The sequence below is a fragment of the Cyprinodon variegatus genome, unplaced genomic scaffold (assembly GCF_000732505.1).
Source record: "Cyprinodon variegatus isolate N-32 unplaced genomic scaffold, C_variegatus-1.0 Scaffold666, whole genome shotgun sequence".
NCBI classification, from domain to species: Eukaryota; Metazoa; Chordata; class Actinopteri; order Cyprinodontiformes; family Cyprinodontidae; genus Cyprinodon; species Cyprinodon variegatus.
This window is the reverse complement of record NW_015151119.1, coordinates 97707-122112: the sequence shown is the minus strand read 5'-3', so window position 1 is coordinate 122112 and position 24406 is coordinate 97707. Positions and strand designations below refer to the sequence as shown.

Here is a 24406-nt window from a genome sequence, read left to right as displayed (position 1 = left end):
TATATATATATATATATATATATATACCAATGTAAACATCATGTGCAATAACCCTGTATGATAATCCTACTATAAAAAAAAAAACACAGAACAACTGTATATATCCCATTGACCTTTTTCCTTTGGCACATTCTTCGGATGTAACGATTACATTTCTCCACTGTGAGATCAATAAAGTCAATAAATCAATCAATCAAATTAAACCTCAAACCTTTACAGTTGCTCAGAAGCAAATGCTCTGCTTGCTAACCATGAAGCCACACCATCGCAGTTCCAACCCCTGGTTACTGGAAACTTAATGATAGGTCAAGTTAAATCTGTAATTAGATAAAAGGCTTTATTGCCATTAAATAGAACATTCAATGCTAATTTGATTGGTAACATCTCTTTGTTTAAATTGATTATTAAAGGAAAGCTGAACCTCAAACTCAAAAGCCAACTCCAAAAGTTGTATTTTCTATACCTCACAAAAAACACAGGGTTAGCTGAACTTTCACATTTTGAAATAGCCAATAAAGGTGTAAGTACTGAAGACTCTTTGGAAAAAGTTAAAGATTACAACTGGTTTTTTGAACTGGGCTAAATTATTGTCCCTAAACCTAATGTTTTGTTGTTGTTTTTTAGGTTAATACAAATGAAATTAGCTTTTCATCTAAATTAACATGTTGGTATACTATTAAGTGCAACAAGTGGAATACGAACTGTAAACAACCTTTACATCTTTACTGCAAAAAAAAAAGGTGAATTATGTGTCTGTTCTGTTTCATACCAGTTTTTCTTTGTGTCATTTAGATTTAAAGTGTTATTTTTCAAACTCAGATTTAGTCATTTTTATTTTATCTTTATACCATTTCTCTTTTAGCAATATAAAAGGCTGGTTTATAAAGCACCTAGAGAGATGATTCAAAGGGCTGTATGAAAAAATAAACAAAACAGGAAAAGACAGCAAAAAAGTACACTGCAGTGGCATTTAGATAATTAAATAATTATTAAGAATTAATGATTCAAGTGAACAATGATAATATTGATTGATAATAAAACTAAAATAAGTTGGACTACAAATTTAAACTAATAATGTTTATATGGTACTGGTAAGTCTAATCATATTTCATATCTTTATTTAAAGCAACCTATGGTTTTAGCAACATTGGTTCATTTAAGTGCAGCAAAGGGCTGGATGATATGGCTTAAAAATTTAATCTCCTGTTTTTTCCCTACAAAATCTGAATAGTTGATTTTCTTTTCACTTGAATTTCTTTATAAAAAGACTTAAACTTAGACTCAACTTTATTTATCGTTTGAGGATTACTCCTTCAGGGAAATTCTGGTTCCAGTAGCTTATATAGAGTAAAAAGAGTTAAAGCAAGATGCCATTAAAGATAACAATATGACAGACAATAAAAAAAGAGTGTATATATATAGTACAAAAAAGCATTTAAAAAACAGGTTTGATGTCCTGGAATATGTTTCCCTATTATAAAAATATCTGCACTGTAGAGAGCTAAGGGAAGAGTTAGTAGTTGACTTCGGGTTATTGCATTTGCACTGCGGAGATGTACTGACCTTGTAAATATATATATATTTTTTAATATACATGTTAAACAGAAGTTGTCATGTGTTATTGCACAGTGAGATGTTTTGCATAAGATATCCAAGGATAAAGGGGGTGCTGACCCTTGTGGCCTCTTCCTGACAAAATGACAAAAATGACAAATTAAGTATATTGCTTTTCAAAAACAAAATTTTAATTCAATCATCTGCTTTGGAAGGTGACCTTAATCTAAAGGGCATAACATTAAAGCTGTGAAACATGCTTGTAAAATAATCATTTTTCACAACAAACAATGAAAATAAAACAAACTTAACATTTGCAGCTAGTGGTATCACACAAATAGCTACTTCATCAGATATAAGTAGACATTTAAGAATAAATAGTGATGAAGGGATTTCACTCTGAACTATGGAAGCACAAGAAGTTGACTAGTTTAAAATATACAGCTTTTCCAAAATTTTAATCTTCATAAAATTCATAAAATGTACCCTTGCTTCAGAAAACACTCTGCACCCTGTCTTACCCTCCATCTGCCACTGTGTTCCAGGCAACACCAATGTGACCGTGTCGTGACGTGGAACTCAGGAGCCCTGCACTACAGTGACGAAACCATCCTGGTGCGACATCTGAGCAACATGCGCACAGAACGCCAGGCCCTAAAGAATGACATTGACCAGATCAGCTACATTGGAAAGGGCACCTACACCGACTGCGCCATCAAGAGAGGCCTGGGAGAGCTGCTCGTCGGGTAGCAGAGACTCAGGATGCACGCTGTCAGCATAGAGGATGATGGTCTTGACTTATCTAAGTGTGTCCTTGTATTCTTGCAGGGGCTCCCACTACCATGAGAACAAGTACATTGTGGTAGTGACTGACGGCCATCCTATCACTGGCTACAAAGAGCCATGTGGGGGGGTGCAGGAGGCTGCCAATGAAGCCAGGCAGCATGGAGTTAAAGTGTTTGCTGTGGCCATCACACCTGACCAGGAGGTATACAACATACAGGCTCTACAAAAGATTTCACAACCAGAATCGCTTTTACTTAAAACACTCATTCATTTTAGAAATCCACAGCTGGCAGCAGATGTTACGTAACAGGATGTGAAAAAATAGCTTCTCACTGACTAACATGAAATAAACTCTTCATCTTTAAGGAAAGTTAGGATTCTCAAAATCCGCTATGAAATGTACCCACATACACAAAAAAAAAATGAATATGCCTTTAAATAATTCAGCAAAGCTACCAAAGTGAGGTCGTATATTTGACCTTCTGTTAGTGTCTTGCATAAACGATTTTCTTTATTTTCTTTATTTTCATTTTCTCGCAAAAAGGTATCATGTTTATTAGTTTGATAAAGTAACTCAACCCCCCTTCCTGTGCCACACTACCCTTTTACTGAGCATTCACTGTATGACCTACTTTTGATACAACCGTTACTCAGAGTGTTTGTACTTTGAAACCATCAAAAGAGCCTTAGAGAGCGGGTCAACTTTTAATTTTTATTTTTATTGTTGTCTAAAAAGCCCTAACTGTAATAAAAGTAGAACATTTATGTTAAAGGGATGCGAAAAGTCCCAAAACGACATTAAATATCCCATTTTATCTAAAAGCAATTCGATTTTTTCTATGGTTTTTCCATATGATCACAGCCTGCTTCGCCTAACCTTCTATGAGTCAAAGGAAAAATGAACAAACAATGGATATTTGCAAAACATAGCACTATAGAGATCCCAGCACTTGCAGAGAACTTAGGACTCCCAATAGTAGACCTAAATTTACGCCACTTGGAGGTCCTACTGAGTAATTGTTGGATCGTAACATCTGATTAAATGTTTAAAATGGTTTAATCAGACTACGGCTACAACTAACCACTATTTTGCTAATGAATTAATCTGTTGATTGTTTTTTCAATTAATAATCAGATGGCAAATAGTTCCCTAAAGAAGATTTTAGACAGAATTTGAACCAAGTAAAGCTAAAGCTGTGTCTTATGACGACTTCTAGATAGCATGTATTAATGTCAAACTGTTTTTTCTTTAAAGCAAGTTCTTTTTATATTTGTTTACATTTTTTTTTTTATAAAAACTGCTTTGAGGGGGTTACTCTGTCTGTTGAGCTCATGTTTTAGAGACTCTATACTCAAGTCAATGATTAATCGATTACTAGAATAGTTGGCGATTATTTCAATAATTATTCCAATTAATAGTTTCAGCCCTAAATCAGACAGCTAAGTGTAAATTCTAGTATTTTAAAGCTTAAGATGACTTTAAGAAATACAAATAAATAACACCATCAAAAAAATATATATTCAAGCACAAGAAACTCATTTCCATATAATTATTTTGCAACATAAATTTATAACAATTTATATTTAAAGTAAACGAAATACATATATGTTATATATCTACTGTTTTCTGCACATTTAATTAATCTCTTAATTAATAGCTCAATTTACTTGTGATGGGTAGAGCAACCAGAAATTCCACCCAAGTAAGAGTACTGATGCTTTCACAACAATATTACTTAAATAAACAGTACGTTAAAGTACAACTTCTAAACATACATTTGTTTGAAGAAGCTACTCAAATAATTATAAATAAGTGAACGAACCTAACTGCTATAAGTTGAGTTAATATTTTTGTCATTTTTGAAAATGACTATTTTATTGTGATATATCGATATATCAATAATTTTTTTTAAACAAATCCTAAATAATGTAAAATGCATAGTGAGAGAGGAAAAAAAAAAGGTAAAGTGTAGCCTTTGTAACAAAGCAGTTCAAAAATCTAGATAAGCCAATAAAGAATACAACATGATAAAATCTCACTCAGATTAAAACAATCTTATAATCTTAAACAAAAGTAAGCTTTAACATGAGAGAAGAGCTAAGGTCCACACACTGTTGGAAATATCCCCCCTTTTGCACTTTAATAAAAGGGCATCTATTCATTGTTTAGAACACCAAATTCTATCTTTGTGCAACTCTGTTGATTTTGAAGTAAGGCATATGGCGTCACTAAAAGCATGTTTAAAACAAGGAGAATGTGAAGATAAAAGTGGAATAAAGCCACCCAAACCTAAAGCTTGGAAGCAACTTTAGGTTTCTGTTAACAAAACTGTTGAATCAGCTGGACCGTTAAAGAGTTTCAGATCTACGTACAGTACTGCATGATCTGACTTTTGTTGTGTTGGTATGCCTTACTGCCGAAACATATTACACTGCCTGACCAAAAAAAAAGTCATCACCTGGATTCAACTAAGCCAATAGGTACGAGCCTCCTATCGGATAATTACTGCATGAGCGATGATCTTTCAGCTGGCAACAAGTTATTTAACCCCAACTGGTGCAATGACTTGCTTCTCATTTCCTAAACAACCATGTCGAAAGACACATCCCGTGGTCGTGGAAAAGATGTTAGTCTGTTTGAGAAGGGTCAAATCATTGGCATGCATCAAGCAGAGAAAATATCTAAAGAGATTGCAGAAACTACTAAAATTGGGTTAAGAACTGTCCAACGCGTCGGCGATCTCTTAAAGGGATAGTTCGGTATTTTTGACATGAATCTGTATGGCATCCCCATCACCAGTGTCATGCAATCACACTGACTTACCCCTGGCAGCGTCCTGTGAGCAGAGTTCTCGTCCAGTTTTGGTCAAGCCGAAAGTAGTCCGGCAGGTTTGCTAGAGCCAGCGAAATAAAACGTTTCTCTTCCCAAAACATTATGTGTTCAAAAGAGTGATATTTTTGCATCCCAAAAACGTTGTAGTGGAAAAAGTCACACGTCGTTATCACTTGGTCCTATTTTCTCTCTGTTCGTATCAGTGCGCGCCGTCATTCAGACAGCTAGGGCCTACTAACCTGACAACAGCCAGATGCATGTCTCCCTCCGCCCAGCTAGGAGCTAGGCGGAGGGAGACATGCATCTGGCTGTTGTTGAGCTCGCTGTCTGAATGACGGCGCGCACTGATACGAACAGAGAGAAAATAGGACCAAGTGATAACGACGTGTGACTTTTTCCACTACAACGTTTTTGGGATGCAAAAATATCACTCTTTTGAACACATAATGTTTTGGGAAGAGAAACGTTTTATTTCGCTGGCTCTAGCAAACCTGCCGGACTACTTTCGGCTTGACCAAAACTGGACGAGAACTCTGCTCACAGGACGCTGCCAGGGGTAAGTCAGTGTGATTGCATGACACTGGTGATGGGGATGCCATACAGATTCATGTCAAAAATACCGAACTATCCCTTTAAACTTGTGGTGAGATCAAATCGAAGAAAAACAACAGTAGAACTCAGGGCTATGTTTAATACTGAAAGTAAGAGCATTTCCACACGCACAATGCGAAGGGAACTCAAGGGATTGGGACTGAACAGCTGTGTAGCAGTAAGAAAACCACTAATCAGTGAGGCTAACCGGAAAAAAAGGCTTAAATTTGCTCGGGAGCATAAAGATTGGACTGTGGAGCAATGGAAGAAGGTCATGTGGTCTTATGAGTCCAGATTTATCCTGTTCCAGAGTGATGGACGAATCAGAGTAAGAACAGAGGCAGGTGAGGTAATTCACCCACCATGCCTAGTGCCTACTGTACAAGCCTGTGGGGGCGGTGTTATGATCTGGGGTTGCTGCAGTTGGTCAGGTCTAGGTTCAGCAACAGTATGTGTTCAAAGAATGAGGTCAACTGACTACCTGAAGATACTGAATGATCACGTTATTCCATCAATGGACTTTTTCTTCCCTGATGGCACAGGCATATTCCAAGATGACAATGCCAGGATTCATCGGGCTCAAATTGTGAAAGACTTTTTCAGGGAGCATGACACATCATTTTCACACATGGATTAGCCACCACAGAGTCCAGACCTCAACCCCATTGAGAATCTTTGGGATGTGCTAGAGAGGGCTTTGCGCAGCGGTCAGACTCTACCATCACCAATGCAAGATCTTGGTGAAAAATTTATGCGACATTGGATGGAAATAAATCTTTTGACATTGCAGAAGCTTATCGAAACAATGCCACAGTGCGTGCTGTAATCAAAGATAAACACGGTCCAACAAAGTATTAGAGTGAGTGCCCCTTTTTTTTGGCCAGGCAGTGCATATATACTAGTTCTCTGTGAGCTCTAGAGTCCCACTCACTAAAAATATCCATCCATTGTGGGCCTCAAGGGCAGAAAAATTAGAATATGTAGAATTTCCTTAATGGCATAAATATTACATCCTGTGAGAGCTCTGTCATTTTCAAATCTGCTCATAAAGATGCTGGGATTTGAAAAATTGTAAAGCTGAATCAATGATAATATAAAGTAGGAGCTTATTGTAAGGTTAAAGAAAAGTTGCATTACTCTCACTGTCTGTGTAAAGACAAAAGAAGCAAATTATACATTCATCCATCCATTTTCTGTCACGGTTATGCCAAGTGAAATCATGAGGGGTGCCGGTGCAAATCTCCAAAATCTATGGGCGAGAGGCGGGTTATAACATGGACAGGTCGCCAGTCCGTTGCAGGGCAACACAGAGACAAACAGGACAAACAACCATTTTCGCGCACACTCACAATCCTAAGGAGTATTTAGAGAAGCCAACTAACTTAACAGTCATGTTTTTGGATTGTGGGAGGAAGCCGGAGTACCTGGAGAGAACCCACGCATGCTCAGGGAGAACACGTCAACCTTCTTGCTCTGGGTCACTGCGCCATTTAGCAGCCCCGCAAATTCTATATATTTATTTTTATATTATATATTGTATATTATGACATTGTGTTTTTCCTTAAAATCTAAAACTAATGTTGTCTGCTGCAAAATTCTATGTATGAATATTCTAACTTGTTTACAAAGGTTTTAATAATAATATTTTTTTAGAAAAGCAAACATCCTTGCAAAAGTTTAAAGATGATTTGCTAATTGTTTTACATAGAGATTAACCATAAAAAAAGATTCGGCTGAACCCTTCTTTGATCACTAAGGTACGATAATAGTAGCTCTTTCAGAGCTGAAGGTAAACATGTTTATGTTTTTTGTCTTACCAGGATACCAGACTGGCCATCATCGCCACGGACCAGAGCTACAGGCAGAACTTCACTGCTGCAGACGAAACCAGATCCGCCAAAAAAATTGAAACTATTCGAACCATCATCAGTATGATTGTATGTATTCTCTCTCATTGCTCTTTTTCTTAATAGGACAAGTTTACAAAGAACTAATCATTTTCTATCTCTTTTCCTTTACAGACCAATGAGACCAAGGATGTGGTATGTTTTTCTAATAACATGTTAGGGGTAGATACTTCTTTAGAGTCAGTTAGTAATGGTGGTCCTCTAGATTGAGCCCCAAGATTATCTCTAAAATTGAAAGTTTTTTGTTTCATTACATGTTGGAACTCACTGCTAGTTAATGTAAAACACTTGATTGACAGCCACAGAGGTCACAATATGCTATATCTGCCTGATATGTCTAAAAACACCATATAGCAGCAGATTTACTGTTTATGATAATCCTCCAGTCAGGCTTAGTCTGATCACCTGGTTCCACTCAGGTCCAAACCCTGCCTAACTTCAGGTTCCTTCCGAATACCTGATCCGCCTACCTCCTTTCCTAGCCTCTCTGCCTTCACCTTTTGCGGGGCCGGAATTAAGATCACTATCCAGGGTAGGAAGGGAGCTCCGGACTGTTTTGCTGAATCCAGATTTCAGCCTTACTGATATCATTACGCTATGAACACACACATGAATAATGTTTGTTAAATAAGGACTACAGGCTTCCAGAAAAGAACTACAAATAAAACAAAAACAAAAGTAAAACAAGTGTAACCTTTTGTTATAAAACCTAAAATTTATGAAGATGTGACCATTAGCATTTGTTGAACAGAGAACACATGAAGATTTCTGGTAAACTGTGAGGCCGGCTGAGTCTATATGTCCTGTCACGCCATGGATTGTGGGTATAACTCCTTGCTGGACGTCACGCGGTCCCTATGCTAACTGGACTGGTGATAGAAGGCATCCTGCTTCCTCTTCCTGGCTCCTTCCTTACTGCCAGCACTATACAGACACCTCTTATTATGGCGACTGCTGAAGCACCTCTGCCGAGGCTTATATGTCCTTATATGTCCTTGCCAATTTAAGGTATTCGGATTGAGATTCACACTGTCAGGATATATAATGGTTGCTAAGGAAGTGGGTAGGATGTTGAAATTAGCTTGAATTACTGATTAAAATGGCTGAGACAGCGGTTGTTTTGGCTATTTTTCTTCTTCCTGTACAGTAAAGGTTATAGCATAGATAGAGGACATTGTTTTCCAGCTCTTTCCTGTTTTGACATTTCTCCTCTCCTTTTGCAGTGCTGCTCCTTTGACTGCAATGTAAGTGTTCATGATTTTATCTTTTTCTATAATGAACTCTTATCTCTGTCCCATGCTGTATTCAACAATTATCTTTGTTTATATTTGCAGCCTCCTGGAGGGCCAAAAGGACCAAAAGGGGAACCTGGCAGCCCTGTAAGTTATTTAGCAACAGAGCAGTAATCAATGACAAAAAACTTGAAAACTCACATTGACTTTTCTCTTTCTTCAGGGAGAGAGAGGTCGACCGGGAATGCCAGGAGAGAAAGGTGATGTCGGCCCAGGGGTGAGTCCTTTAACCTCTTTTTTTAGCCTTTTCTTGCAAAATGATGACATTTTGAGGTAATATGTGTTCCTCTTTCTCACAGGGCAATACTGGTGATCCTGGTCCAGTTGGATACACTGGGATGAAGGTAAAGGAAATTTGGAAGTGACAAAAGAGCTTCAACATGGTGACATTAGCCTGAGCAAACCTTGGTCAAATTCAAGCCCCCCTTTTTCTATATTTTATATTATTTAGTGGCTTGGTATTAGATTTGGCTAATTATGTAGTCCTGAGGTAGACAAAAGCAAAATTCACACACTAATGGACGATTGACAACATTACTATTATGCTATTTTTCTCATGGATTTGTGTAAAACACACAAAAAGCTATGATCAACATAAAATGTTAAAATAACTTAGAGCCAAATAACTTTCCTGTTGGTACAAACTAAATGGACCCTGCTCTGCTTATCCGTTTTTGGCCACCCTTCAGTGCCCATTGGCCACTGCTTGGCCACCCCTTTGAAAATTGTCTGGCTCCACCACTGAATGCAAGCCAGCTAGGCTAACAGCTGGTATTGGTATTGTGTTATTTTACATTTGAGTACAACTAAAAGCTACACCAACCAGATGGGTTATTTCATAGTTTGGCTTTTTTTCCATCCTCCAGTCAAGCAAAAGACAAGTATATATATTCAGTTTATCCTCCATATCAGAGTATGAGTTCATCTGACATGTAAAGGTGAACACTGAGCATTTGATTCTGCTCAGATAAGTTTGATAATATGGAGAAAAAAAATAGTCACTAGTTTAAGATGCATTTTCAATTCAAGACAATGGCTTTTAACCAGTTGTATTTTCAGATATGATCAAATTCCTCATATCAAGGATTTGACCTAATTTTCAAGGGGAAAAAATTTATATGAACAATAAAAGACATCTGATTTCATTGAATGATTCATTTACATTTATCAAAACATGGATTTCTGATAAACTTTGTCAGTTTTGATATGTTTTCCCAATCAGTGGAACAGACAATTAGCTATGTAATGCTGCCTTTATTCTTAATCCTTTTGGTTATTATGAAAGACTTATTTGTGTTTTTCTTCTTGCAGGGAGACCGTGGTATAAAAGGAGACAAGGTACTGGCAGATATGGCATCTCATAATTTTCCAACTATATTCTGAATACAGTCAGTTCTGTAAGGCTCATAGCATGTGTTTTTCTATAGGGTGGAAGAGGACACAAAGGCTACAAGGTGAGATATTCTTTACTCTCTTATATTTGGCCTGGAGATTTTTTAAATCTACTGTCTTCATACTAATAAATATTTCTTCCATCTGTCCCTCCTTATCAGGGAGGCAAAGGTGAAAGAGGGTTGGATGGAATCGATGGACGCAAGGTAAGAGCAGCACATCTGACAACATCTGACAGCAGTTCATCCGTTTCCTCGTTGTTTTAAAGGATGTATCTCACCACATGTTTTTTTTTTATTCTCATCAGGGTGAACCTGGTTTCCCCGGCCTTCCTGGCTGTAAAGGTGCTCCTGGATCTGATGTGAGTTTCATTAATTGACCCTAGACTAATTAAGTAGTTATTGTTTTCACCTCATTTGCATTTGTTTCACCAGACTGTTTCAATTTTAGCCAATTGGAAAAAGGGAATTTCCATCATATTCAGCCTTCTATGGGTATCAGCCATTAAATGTTTTGAAGTCTTTCATTAAACTAAGAAATCTAGAGAAAGAATGCAAACAATCACTTCAGTATGACCTAATTATTAATAGCATCCACCAGCTGCCTGGCCTTTTATAGAAGACTAATGAGAAGTAAGCCTCCATTAAAGTAAAGCCAAAACTTTGCCATGGGAACACAGCAAACATGTGGAAGCAGTTACCGTAATCAGATTAGAACAAAATGTAATTTTGTTGTAAAACACTAAGGGCCTGATCTTCAGAAGGTCTGTGCATTTTAGGCTGTCTGCCTTTGCATTTCAGCAGACAGCGCCTCCAAACCTCCATTTGCATGTGTGAATTCATCAATATGCAGATCAGATTCTGACAAAACTGTGTAAATTCCTAGGTAGAGGATATGCAAATGTAAATATTTACCAAGTACAAATCTGGAACTTAACTGTGGCTGCAGTTTTTGAAGTTTTTTTTCTGAAAGTCAGATATAAACTGATAAGCCTTTTTGTTTTTTTCTGTAATTGCTGCCACAAAGGAGACATTGGACAATTGAACAATGCCAGACAATGGAGATCTGTGAGCATGTAAACACATTAGAACTGTCAGAAATAACAATACTAGAATATTATTAATAAAGAAAGAATGTGTATGAAGATATGTAGGCACGGATTAATGAAGCCGGAAGCAATGCAATTACTTCCAATTAGACAATTAAACCAAAGCGATAAAATTAATGAATGAAATAAAATATTGTAGCCTGTTTCTAAAACTAAAAAAAAAAAAGTATAATGTCAAAACAGCCTGCAAAGAGAGAGGCATCCATTATTCTTCGCAAAAAGGATTTTTTTCCCTTCCAATCCCTGAATAACATGATTTAGAACATTATCTGTCTTTTGTTACCATTTTCAACTTCCAGTAGAACATGCTAACTGCTCAGTTTAATTGATAAAACCTAATTGGTATATAAAAAAATTTTTTAAAAACCTGTACGTGCATTTTATCTAACCTAGCACTGCAAGCTGAATTGTCGCGATATCTAAGTTTTCAGTCTTACAATAAATCCATCTTAAAAGACTACCGCTAATACGTCCGTCTCCTAACAACTAGCCAGTTGGACCAATGACATGCCAGCAGTGTTTTTTGGGGCCGGACATGTAGGAATGACAGTCCCAACTGTCATTCCTGGCGCACGCCTGAAACATCACGATCTGCTGCTATGACTGGCTGAAAGCATATTATGGAAGGCGGGTACTTGCTGGCATGTCGTCCAATCAGTTTGAAGTATTGTACTAAACGTCCCTGCTTGTCACGGACAGACTTAACGGCAGCCATCCCAGATTGATAATGTAGAACTCAACTTAGTTCTACACATATCAATCTGGCTACTGCCATGTTACATTTTAGCACTACTTATTCTGAATCTTTAAAGCTGAAGCCATGAGTGTGCAAAGCCAACTGTACTCATCACCGCCATTGTGAAACATGGGGGTTATAGCCTCATGGTGAGGGAATGCTATTCTTCATTATCCCGTAACCATGATGCAAGATGGGAAATAGTTTAGATTAAAGCTCTATAAATATGCTCTCCATAGAATCAAACTAATCTTGATCTATTTAGGACAGAAAAGAGTTTTGCCGAAGTGCAAAAGCTGGTAGAGAGATAATCCAAAAGACTTGCAGCTGTTATTAGAGTAAAGGTTGGTTCTACAAAGTATTCACTCTAACGGGCTGCCTCCAAATGCAAAAATCCACCCTTCTAATTGCTCATGTCAAATAATGATTCTGACATTTGCGGTTATGTGACAGAAGTTCAAGGGTTTAGGAAACATTTGGGTGGCCAGATAGATGACTGTATACTCAGGCTTTTTTTCAGTATTACCATAAGATTAAATAAAGTTAGAAACAATCATTACAACAGATATTTTAAAAATGCTGTTTTAATCGTCTATTATTTTACTCAAGAGGTTTAAAGTAGTGTAAACACAAAAGACACTTAGGAAACTGATCTGTAAACAAGTCTACTCAAATCACTTCTGGATCTGCCTCGAAGCCGGAGCCTCTTTTTTTTCACAGATCAGCTATTTTCCAACGTTTTGTGTCATGGTAACGTCCCTGTGTCTGCATCCCATAAGGCAGACAGACAGAGGCTCCTTGCCTCTTTAATCATGTCTTTGTTTACATTTTTGCTGTCAGACTGAATTAATGAAGCCAGGCAGTCTTGCTGTAAACAAAGTCGCACATGAGCTTATATGATCATCGAAGTACAGCAGACCGTTTTGGCTCTGGCTACCGCTTTCTACCTTCTACTAAAATCTGTTCTTATGCTGTGTTTCTCAAGGGCCTGAAGGGAGAGCCTGGACCGAAGGGTGACTCTGGTCCTTATGGAAGAAAAGGAGATAAGGTGAGATGACTCCTCAGCTATGGCTTTCTCAGGTTCCTCAGATTCTGGCAGAAACTTTTAAGATTCTGACTTTTTTTAGGGAGAACCAGGAAGAGCCGGCGAACCGGGAAGACCTGGAAACTATGGGCCTCCAGGACCTAAGGTAAGTCCATTGAAACATTGAAAGTTGAAAAGCAGACAGAGCTGCAGCTGTCACATACATCTAACTGTATGCTCTGTGACAGGGAGATCCGGGCTCTCGTGGACCTCCTGGGGACAGAGGAGATCGTGGTGATGATGTAGGTGACGTCACTTCTTCTTACCTACAATGTCGCCTTCATGTTCCTTAAATTTGTCTTTTAATTTCCTGTATATCTGTGTTTTTCAGGGCCGACCCGGACCACCCGGACCAAATGGAGAAGGCGTTAGTAGAACTGATATCGACTTTGGTTTAGTGTGTTTGTATTCCAGAGAAGTGTGAGTTTGTGTTAATGTCTTTTAAAATCCCACACAGGGGAAAATCGGTGACAAGGGGGAGCCAGGTCCTCGAGGAAGGAGAGGCGGTAAAGGAGACCCTGTAAGTGATTCTGGCAGAGCTGAGGAGAGAATTGAATGATTTGCTTTCTTGGATTCCAAGCTGCGTTTCTGAAGAAATTCTGAGGAAAACCAGTTTGGCCACGAAGCTAAATCAACAAGAGCACTCACCCTAACTGAACTGATATTCTTAAATCCCCCTCATCCAGTCCCATTGATACAACTTTGTACGTGAAAACTGGCTCTGTGGGTTTTATATGTAGGTCGCTTTTTGAAATGATTCTCTTTCCTGTCAGGGCGATCCGGGACCACGTGGAGAGCCAGGAAGGGAGGGCACAACCGGTGACAACGGAGAACCTGTAAGACACACATAATAGGCAAAAAACTTTCTTTGAATCATGTTTTGTTCCCACTTTTCATATAGTTTACTAATTCCCGTGGATATCTTAGAACTTGAGCATGAGCTTTTATATTTCCTGTAAAGTGAGAGCTCACAGGTTAGATGCCTTAGCAGAAGGAGCCTGGCTGTGGCGCCATGAGAGCTGCCCACTCCTCCCAATTCTAATTCTCAGCATTTACTCCTCTTTAATGCGTCATCACCACTCACTCTTTCCCCTCTGACTCAATTCTTCTCTCCACCTGCTTGAGCCAAACCCTGAGTGGGGTTTTCTTAACGAGGCTGCAGGCAGGGTAATGAAAATAAGACGTAACATTTGCTGTGGTTAATTCTGTGATGTCCGAACTCTTCAATGGTCCTTTTGAGCGGGCCTCCTTTGCTGGTAGGAGCTCAGTACATACTTGGCAGCTACAGTCCATCTTCTTAAACAGATGGAACATCTGAGTAGCTAGCTCTCCCACTGTAAAACCTTAGCATGCCTTTAAGTATGTATCCACACTGATTCAGGACATCTCTGTTAGTATTGATGCCAATGACACCTTGCAGTTATTACTATTACTGGGAAAAGTCTATGCAAAGAAATACATTTTTATATGTCATCTTTTTTTCCACATAATAATTTGCTCCCCTTTTCATAATGTTTTTACAACTAGCTCCTGTCAGTAAGCCAGTCAGTCCTCTCCTCTAACATTTTGACAAGGTTGGAGGATACAGAGAGAGATCTTGAGATCTAAAGATCACCCAGAGTTCTGGGTTTAGCTCTCTGTCAGTCTATCGGTCACGTCCTCCAGGTTTTCATGCAAAGCCGTGCAATATTTTTAAGAGTTATAGACTTTTTCACAAAGAAGCCAGTGAAACATGAGAGGACTAGATAATTTCTTCTTGCTTGATAGTGGCGATGAAATATTTTCCGAACTATTCATGTTTTGTTTGGCTTCATTTCCACTCTTTTTAGTTTTTTTTAACCTTTTTAATATTTTTCAGTGGGGAAAAGAAACACTGTCAATTTCCAAATGTCTTCTGTAAGGTGGTCCTGGCCGAGACGGCAGCTTTTCCACTCCCAATTAAAAACACAGCAAGTTAAACAGCTGACCAAAAAACACAGACTTAAATCTAAGGCAGAGTAGGGTTGTAGGGCAGAAAACTCTTGATAAAGTGGCATTTAATTGTTGTATCTAATGCCATTCTGTCCTTTAATAGTCAATCTGAAGACTTTTGTTCTTATCCCTCTCTACTAACATCCTCAAAGTGCCAGTTGGTGCTATTCTTTACATATATCCTGTATTTATGTTCAAATTTGTCGTCTGATTGTGCTGTAGTTCGTAGTTAGATTAGATGATAAGAACTCATCTGCTTTAGTTCAATTGCATGTTCTCTTGTTTTACTAATTTTAAAGAGTGACTAAGAGAAACAAGATGATTTCACAGCATATGGCTCCAGTTAAAGATAAGTTTCTATGTAAAATCATGACATAGTGAAAAATAAAGAACTTTCTTTTTTATGCCTTTATGTGCTGCTTAATTCTTAAGGATTCTTTACTTTTTTTACATGAAAAAGAAAAGTATAAAACACATAGTCATTAAAATGTGATAATTATGCTGATTGTTTCTGCCTTGTAATTGCACATAATTAACCTGTTTTTATTGGTGTAAAAATAAGTTCAAGTCACAGGTCACAAGTGTTTTAACTGTCTTTTTAACTTCTGTTTCCAGGGTGATCCAGGAAGAGCAGGCCCTCCTGGCTACAGGGGAGACGAAGGTGAAGCTGGACAAGAGGTATGTCACGTTCGTTATCAATTTCTGAAGGGTTCAATTCGGATTTTCTTCATTAGACTAAAGGCTGATTTATACTCAAAATCTGTGGTCTGCGTGTGTTTCGCAGTGAACGCAAATATGACCCTGCCCCTTCCGCCACCACTCTGGTGCACCGCTCTAAAATTGTAGGTGACCTCAGATAGGAGGCATCTGATTGGTCAAATTTACATCCGCTCTACGCTATGCATGCTTCCTGTTTGGTACCTTACCGGCTTATTTTGTTTGTATGACCGCCATTGTGGAAAACGACTCGTGAAGATGGAACAGCTAGAAGAGAGAGGTGCACAAGAACACTGGGACGCTTTTTCCACCTTGATCCCCTCATTTCCCTCCATTGTTGCGCTAACTTGCCCCTTGTGTTTTTCCAATTCCTCACCGCCTCGATCATATCTAGGCCCACAGCTAGTTCGTGATTGTCCCTCTTGCGTTGTGGCGTGGAATAACAGCGCTTCAATATTGGGCATAAATCAAAAATATCCGTGACAAGCTCACTGTGACACACTGCTGTGGGAGGATAACCAGCCCTTTATATTTAGACAAATTGATTGACATTTTGTATACACAGAGTGGATATTTTGTATACACAGAGTGTATACAAAACAAAATTTCGCTTAGTGCAGCTTTCAGACAGTAAACTTAACTTTCTTAGTCCTTGTTTAGTTATTTAGTTCCACAATTTATGATTAACACTTATCTTTCAATAAATGTAAGAACAGTATTGTATTAGTTAGATAGAGTAAGGGTTCGGAGCCACTTGTATCCTCTCGGATTCTGGCCCTTCAAACAAACTTAAGTAATCAGGGAAGAACAGCCTTGGTCAAAATGTTGACCTGGAATTCACTGGAGATGGACTCCAGTGAAGGCAGGATACCCACTTTAAAGATCCAACGGTCATTGATTAAGCACATTACCAGTCAGAGCTGTATAGTAGACTGGTCAGAAAGAATCACCCTCTCACAAAAAAGTTCTTGATGGCCTGCTTATATTCAGTTAGAAAGATTATCTTAGAGAATTTCCAACCAGGAGAATCAAATTTTCTATATTCCTTTAAAAAAAGTCAGAGACTGACCAATAGGCCAGTTAACGTTATCCCTATCCTGAAGCATGGTGGTGGCAGCATGCTGCGGGGAACTGAGAAACTGCCCCAGAGAACTTAATGCTACATTCACACTTAACGCACTTCAGGCAGCAAAAGCATCCGGTTTATATGCAAAGTCAATGATTGACGCGCATCAAGGCACATCAAAAGGTCCTGCAGCGCGTCTGTAGCAGCAGGAGCAGCGCATCTTTATGCATCGGAGCAGCTGAAGCAGTGCCTCATGAGCTTCTGAGCATCTGAGGCACATGACGCACTTCACAAGCAGATGCTGGCATAACATGCTACATCAACCAATCACAGAACTAGATCTGGGAGCTGGCAGGGAGACGGACACAGCACTGCTGATACAGATTGCTATTATCCCTCCTCTGAAACAGTTTTTAACGCCTAAATTAACTGAAAATATTGAAAACTGCCGGCCAAAAATTTTTACTTTTATTATCCTGGTGCCTGCAGTGTGTAACACATACCAGAAAAACGCTAACATCTACTCCCAGCCGCCACTAACAGTAGGGAAAAACCTCAAGAGGCGACCGGGCCTGAGGCAGCTGCTGAGGATTCCCAGTGACAGCGCTCCACCGGTATACGTCGGTCTGTGCAGCTCCGACAGTAAAATAATATTTTAAGGCAGTACCAGATTTGGAATCTTGATGAACTGACAGCGCAGACGATGTGTTGAGGGGGACTTTCTCACATTAAAATATATTAAAACTACTTTTTACCCACTGAAACAAATATATTTTAAACCGCTCTCTGTCATTGAACACAAGAGCAGCTGAAGCATTAGATGCATCTGTACATACTTTACTGGACTAGCTTCAGAAGTGTTAAGGATGCTCTTGAGACATTTTTACTTTCTTCTTATGAACTACAGTACAAACATTTGTCTAAAGAAAACTGCAGGTTGCTTTTAGAAGTCTGTAATAAAAAGTGGAAGAAGTTTATGAATATGCTCTGATCGCTCTGTTACACAAAACAGAAACCCAAACAGCGATGGCTAAAGGACAGATCTAAGTCTACTAATGATGCTGCAGAGTCCTTGCAGACATATCGGTCCCCAAGCATTTCCTCTCATTTTCAAGCGCCGCCATCAGAAAATCTATTCAAGTCCATCAGCACTACTTATCACACTTCTTATCTCACACGTCAGGAAGTGAATCAGATTGCAGTTTCTGACTTTTAAGCGGCTGTAAATCTCTTCCACACTAGAACAACACAGTGCTGAGGATTTCATTAACTGAAGATTGCATTAACCTTTTTGCTAAATCTTTGCACAAACACTGTTATAGGTTTTCCTTTAGACAAATTGATCTAGTGATAATAACTTTTGTGAGGAGATTTCAGGAACCACTCAAGGAGTTTAAATATATTTAACGTATATCTGTATTCCCAATGCATTCAGTCGCAAAACTGATTTAGAGTTAACTTGTTTTTAAACTTTGCTTTTATCACCCAGGGCCCCAAAGGACCAAAAGGAATCAAAGGAGCACCAGGAGACAGAGGCTCAATGGGAGATAGGGTGAGGAAGGGGGAGTCTGGGACTGTTCCAGAGATTAAGGAGTGCCATCCATCATAGATCTTAAACTTATGTTTTTGTTTTTTTTCTGTATTTCAGGGAGAGCCTGGTCTTCCAGGGAATGGCACAAAAGGCTGTCAAGGCTTCCAAGTATAACTTTTCATTTGATTCTTTCATATCTCGTCTGTTGATTGAATGAGATATAGTAAACATTACAATTTTTATCCTTTTTTTAAAGGGTTATCCTGGTACCCGTGGAGACCCTGGTGAGCCGGTGGGTCATCTTTAAATTCACTTTTCAACCTAACCTTTAAACAATTACATATACTATCCCTCTCACATCAGATGTGATTCACACAGAAACCGTTTTCATGAAGAATCACATCATAAAGTGGTTAAATGAAGATGTTTGCTGAGTTTGAGCTGAAACATCTGAGTCCAGAGGCTCTTGCTTGAATTACTGCTGTGGAAAATTGGTTGTCATGCTAATTTTCCTGTAAGTGACCTCTGCACATTTGCTTTTTGACCTACAGGGTAGCAAGGGAACTCCCGGACCTAAAGGAGATGACGGAGAGCCTGGAGATCCAGGCAGAGATGTGAGTCTTCCTTATATTTATTTCCTTTGCTGTGTTTGTTTTACTCGCCCTGAATCTCGTTTTATCCTGTTGGAAGCTGTTGCTGACAGGACATGAGTCACGGTGTTTGTAAAAGTATATCATTGTTGTTATCCTCTTTTATCAGATGAGGTACAAAAATTTGCTTAGTTTTCTTTTGATTGCCAGCTGGGTATCAGACTTTTGCTCATACTTAACATATTTCGTTTCAAACTTATTTTTGGCTTTCCCTCCTCTTGTCTCCACACTGCCCTCCTGTTCTGCAGCTGGAGATCCTTTTTCCAGAACAACTAGACACTTTTTTTTTCTATGAATGTGTGTGCCATTAGGACTTTGAGCTGATGCAGCTGTGTATATGTCGTTGTCAAGGATACCAGGAAATGAGCGCAGGCTATGAAGAGGCTGCATTGCTGCCCAAGCGCATGTGTGACTGAGTGTCAATGTGTGGGAATTATGCGTGTCCATGCAGCTAGCATACTTCAACGCTTTAACCTCACATTTGACCCAAGTGTGTTTACAGTAAAATTACTGCATTTCCAAGGCTCCACTTCTGTGAAATATAAACACCTTTACATGTTTGCATTTTGCTTCCTCTGTACATCAGTGAAACTCTTCTCTTTGTTTAACACCAGTCATACAACATAAGTTTTAGATTTAGAGTGAGGTATCAGCTGAGCTTACGATGGATCGGATTTAATTTATGTCAGAAGTTATCTCTTTATAGTTAATTTATCAGTTTTTTCTGTGAGAAGATAAAGACACCACAGATCTTGTAGGCAAAGGTGTAAAACTTAGGTAATGAGTCTAGGTTCAATTCAATTCAGTTTATTTACATAGAGACAGCACATGTCATCTCAAGGCACTTTACAATTCAGCCAGATCATACAGTCAACTTGATTCAAAGTTTTCTATCTAAGGAAAACCAGTGGATTGCATCGACTCATTAATTCAAAGGCAATCCCTCACACTGAGCATGCTTGTAGCGACAGTGAGGAGGAAAAACTAGCTTTTAACAGGAAGAAACATCAAGCAAAACCATGCTCATTGGGAGTGGCCATCTACCGAGGCCGACTGGGGTTCAAGGAGACAGAAGCAGAGATACAAAAGGCAACTGTCAACCAGCTCCACAGGTTGCCCCGTCCAGGAAACACACAGCCAGGCAGACGAGCTAAAGCCAGCTCCCATTTCATGGAGGAAGAGAGCACATCCAGTTAGTCACAGTCAGAGAAACAGGACTACACTGAAAAAAGGTTGGCCGTTTCCCAATTCACGAGAAGTTCTCGTCAATTCCGGTCTTGGCAAGAACACAGGAAAGTCTGGACTTTGTGAGAATGGTAGCACGCAATATAAATCTGGGTCAATTGGAACAGAAGCGTACTCGTGACGTCACCACACGCTCAGCTCGTCTAGAGCTGCATTTCACCTCTTGTTATTAATAGTCTGTGGATAATAAATTTGGACTCTTTTCATTTAGTGGGGGAATGATAATTAACACAGGCAGATAAACACAAATCAAATGAATATTTTGCCAAATAAAACAAAAAAAAAATTGCCATCAGAGCCAGCGGCCCTTCACACTTGGCTATGCAGAGAGAGGGCTGCTGCAGACGGGCTGCAGTTAGCCTTGGCTGCCGTTAGCTTTGGAGCGCCGCTGGTTGCCGCGGTCCTCTCAACTTCAGAAATCTTTTTTTTTTAATTAGGGATTAAATCGGTAAATGGACCATATAGTGACGCTTTAAAGTATAATATTCTCGCCTCAAATGATCTTAAAACTTGCTTTTATTGAACAACAGCAACAGAAAAGAGAACTTTTAACATTCAATGGAGCGCTCCATTGAAAGCTGCTGCTGCCGCAGTGCATGCTGGGACAGCTGTCAATCTCAAGAACGGACAAGTCTGCTCTGATGCATACTCGATGAAGAGGGCGGGGCGAGAACAACATCCAAGGATTTTGTGCGTTCTCGGTCTGGCGTTCTCTGCAATTGGAACAGTTCTCGTGCTGAGGCTGATGACGTATCACATGCACACGAGAACGCTCAAGAACGCATATTGAGAAACAGCCGTTGTTTATTAGAGTGGCTCTGGTGTCAAAACCAGCCATCTTTCTTTTTCACATTTCCATTTAAGGCACCCAGATTTCATTGCACTTCCCCACTTTGAACAAAAGATGCGCCACAGAGAAAACCAGACTCTGTTATAACTAGCCTAAGAAGAATCCAAAGCGATTCCTGTCCTAAGCTTATTCCTGTAGCCCATAATGATTTCAGTGATGATTTTTAGCAGTCCGACAAGTTTCGTATATGTAAAATAAAGGTCTGCTGTGGGAAAATGATAGATAAAACATATCAACCTATAGCTTTGTTCTGGTTAAAAGATTTGCTTATTTAGCATTTTATCAACATCATCACCATGGCTGAAGAAAAGACAACCTAAAAAATACAGGAGTGTATCTCTATTTGCTGAAAAATGGAAACAACCTTGTGTAATTTAAAGCAAAACTAGAAGAAAAACTAAGGACTTTGTTAGACCAGAAGTGGCAAACCTAGCTTAGACATAAGTCAGCACAATGCAAGCAAATGTAAATTATTTCTTTATTCTCACAGAGATCAATTTACTTGTTACATCAGCTCAATAGTCAAAAAGAAGGAAGTTGCCAAAAGGAGGAAAAGATGCATGGGGTATATACAGTATATACATTGCGTCCACATATACATATATATATATATATATATATATATATATATATATAAAACAGCTGAAGTTTCTTATTTAGCAGGATTATTATACAGGGTTATTGCACAGTCTATTAAATAGTAATTGCACAAATTATTACCATGTCGCATTGTAGAGTTGCGCTCCTTTTTGCAAACAGGGTGTGAAAGTCTTTAACCATAGGAGCTGCTGAGCTGCTCTACAGTGTGGTGCAGAGGGTAGAAGGTGTTGTCCATGGTGGATGTAAGCTGGGACAGCACCCTCCTCTCAGCCACTTCCTCCACTTAGTCCAGTGCGCAGCCTAGGACAGAAGTGGCCTTTCTCACCAGTTTGTCCAGTCTCATTCTGTCCCACTCTGTGCTGCCAGGGGCCCGGCAGACGACAGCGTAGAGGAGGGATGATGCCTTCACAGAGTAATAGAAGGTTTTAACCTGGGGCCTCACTCCAAACGACCTCAGCCTCCTAAGGAGATGGAGGTAGCTCTGGCCCTTCTTGTACAGTGAAAAAAAGCAAACCAATTTTCAGAAACTCAAACAGGTAACGGGCAACTATGGCCGACTGTTTTAAAACAGTTAAGATCTAAAATAAATGCAGTGATAAAAAGTGGAGGATCTTAACAGAAGTGTAGCATTGTAAAAGCTTGGGGGGAAGAAAGCTGCAACAAAAAAAGCTGAAAGGAAGAAAACTAAGAGGAGAGGAAGAAAGCTGATGGGAAGTCGGGTGGTTTTGATTTCAATGTTGATGGTTGACTTGGTAGAGGCTGCAAATTAAATGACTCATTGACTCTTCTCACCATCCTCTGTGGGGCTCTTTTGTCCAAGGAAGAACTCATACAAATACACCAACTTCACCAGAATAGTAAAACACTTTCAGTGTTGAATCCACATAGTTACTGTATAACCTCTGTTGCTTCATCTGTCATTGCGATTGTCATGCTGATTCTGATCCATGCTTTTCAACTTAGTGTTTAGAGTTAATAAAAGGATGTTTGCTTCAGTTAGGCTGCTTGCTTTGTGAAAATCGCTAAGCCTGTCTTCTGGCACCAAATCTTCTCTTTTGATTTGTTTCATCACTTTTTGCTTGTGACTCGGTGCTCAGTGCACACCCCGGGTTGTTGGAAGAAGTTTTCTCTTAGCTAACAGAATTCTAAGGAAGGCCTCTGTTTTGGATCAGGAACAACCCCACACATGGATCATATCAGGGTTTCCATAGAAAAGGACATTTTCTTCTCCTCACAGATGGTTTTCCAGATGTCCCTAACAATCAGCAAGACAGTCTATCAGATAGAAAAACGCATCCTTTTTCTTCCTGCAGTTTCAGTTGACCTTTGATGCTTTTTTTTTTCTTAACAGAAGTGACTTCTTTGATGTGCTTCCGTCCTAAAGGCCCCAGTTGAATGCCTTTCTTTAAAGTTTAAAGTTAGCTGCTGCTACAATGGAAATTTAACAGCAAAAAGTAAAACTTTAGATTTTATACAAGCAAATGTTATTTTGTTGTAGTTAGCTGCAGTTTTTGCCATTTAGTTTCCTGCTTGAAGGGGTTTTTTCTATTTTCAATTTTTCAAAGGGGAAAAGCATTATTGCTCTTTCACTAATACTTAGATATTCAACCACAGATAAAATGTAATCACAGTGATGATGAATAAATCCCCTTTTTTCTTATTTCTACTGCCTGAGCTTTCTTGTTCAGACTAATTGTGTTCTAAGTAAAGGCCGTTTTTCATCATTTTCAAAGAAAAAAAACACAAATAATTACAATACTTTCACATTTTTCTTTTTCCCAGAGCCACTCCACAATTTAAAAGGTTTACTACTGCAATGAAGAAACACAAGATTCACTGATTGCTCACTTCTACCTCTGCTCCCTGCAGAAGTATCCCATCCTACGCTCTGTGATGTTATAACCACAAACTTCCACATATTCATTGGGATTTTCTGATAGTTTAAAAACAGAAAAAATGTCTAATTGTGTTTCAATAGTCACCTGATAAATAATTACAGACAGCTTGGGGATAGAGCAGGAGTGGGTTAAAAAATAATAGCCCAGCTGTTGGGAACTTTGCACCGTAAGCAATTCACAAAATATTGACTGTTATTGAAGAGCAGGTCAAGAGGCTATTAGTAGCTCTGGAGGAGCTGCAGAGTAGGAGAATCTGTCAGCAGGACAAAGGTTGGTCAATCACTTTTCAACACTGACCCTTATGAGAGAGTGGGAAGAAGAATGGCATTGATGTGAGGGTGGTGATAGCAACATGCTTTGGAGGTGTTTGACTCCAGCAGGGACAGAAAGCTGTTCTGCGTTGATGGTAGGGTCGAAGCTAAGCACATAGTAACGCTAGAGGATAAGGTGTTGGAGGCCAGGGATCCGTTTCACGAAGCAGGTTTACCTGGGAAACTCTGACTTTTCTGGTTCACAAAGAGATTTTCCTCAACCTCTGTTTGAGTCACCGTAGTAACATTCTTCCCAGACCTAACCTGGTCGGTAGAAGGTTTTC

At 39.1% G+C, this 24406-nt stretch overlaps 1 protein-coding gene across 1 annotated transcript in view; it reads left to right on the top strand.

Moving 5' to 3' along the window:
* col6a1 (collagen, type VI, alpha 1) overlaps positions 1-24406 on the top strand; it is a 44237-nt gene that overhangs the window by 1675 nt on the left and 18156 nt on the right. Inside the window, exons 3-25 of the mRNA XM_015393993.1 lie at positions 2100-2300; positions 2383-2542; positions 7585-7701; positions 7786-7806; positions 8895-8915; positions 9006-9050; positions 9127-9180; positions 9263-9307; positions 10275-10301; positions 10391-10417; positions 10517-10561; positions 10663-10716; positions 13185-13247; positions 13327-13389; positions 13472-13525; positions 13615-13650; positions 13741-13803; positions 14057-14119; positions 15870-15932; positions 18527-18589; positions 18686-18736; positions 18825-18860; positions 19120-19182. Of these exons, the coding sequence (XP_015249479.1) occupies positions 2100-2300; positions 2383-2542; positions 7585-7701; positions 7786-7806; positions 8895-8915; positions 9006-9050; positions 9127-9180; positions 9263-9307; positions 10275-10301; positions 10391-10417; positions 10517-10561; positions 10663-10716; positions 13185-13247; positions 13327-13389; positions 13472-13525; positions 13615-13650; positions 13741-13803; positions 14057-14119; positions 15870-15932; positions 18527-18589; positions 18686-18736; positions 18825-18860; positions 19120-19182 (1435 nt within the window). The remainder of the gene's footprint in view (positions 1-2099; positions 2301-2382; positions 2543-7584; positions 7702-7785; positions 7807-8894; positions 8916-9005; positions 9051-9126; positions 9181-9262; positions 9308-10274; positions 10302-10390; positions 10418-10516; positions 10562-10662; positions 10717-13184; positions 13248-13326; positions 13390-13471; positions 13526-13614; positions 13651-13740; positions 13804-14056; positions 14120-15869; positions 15933-18526; positions 18590-18685; positions 18737-18824; positions 18861-19119; positions 19183-24406) is intronic.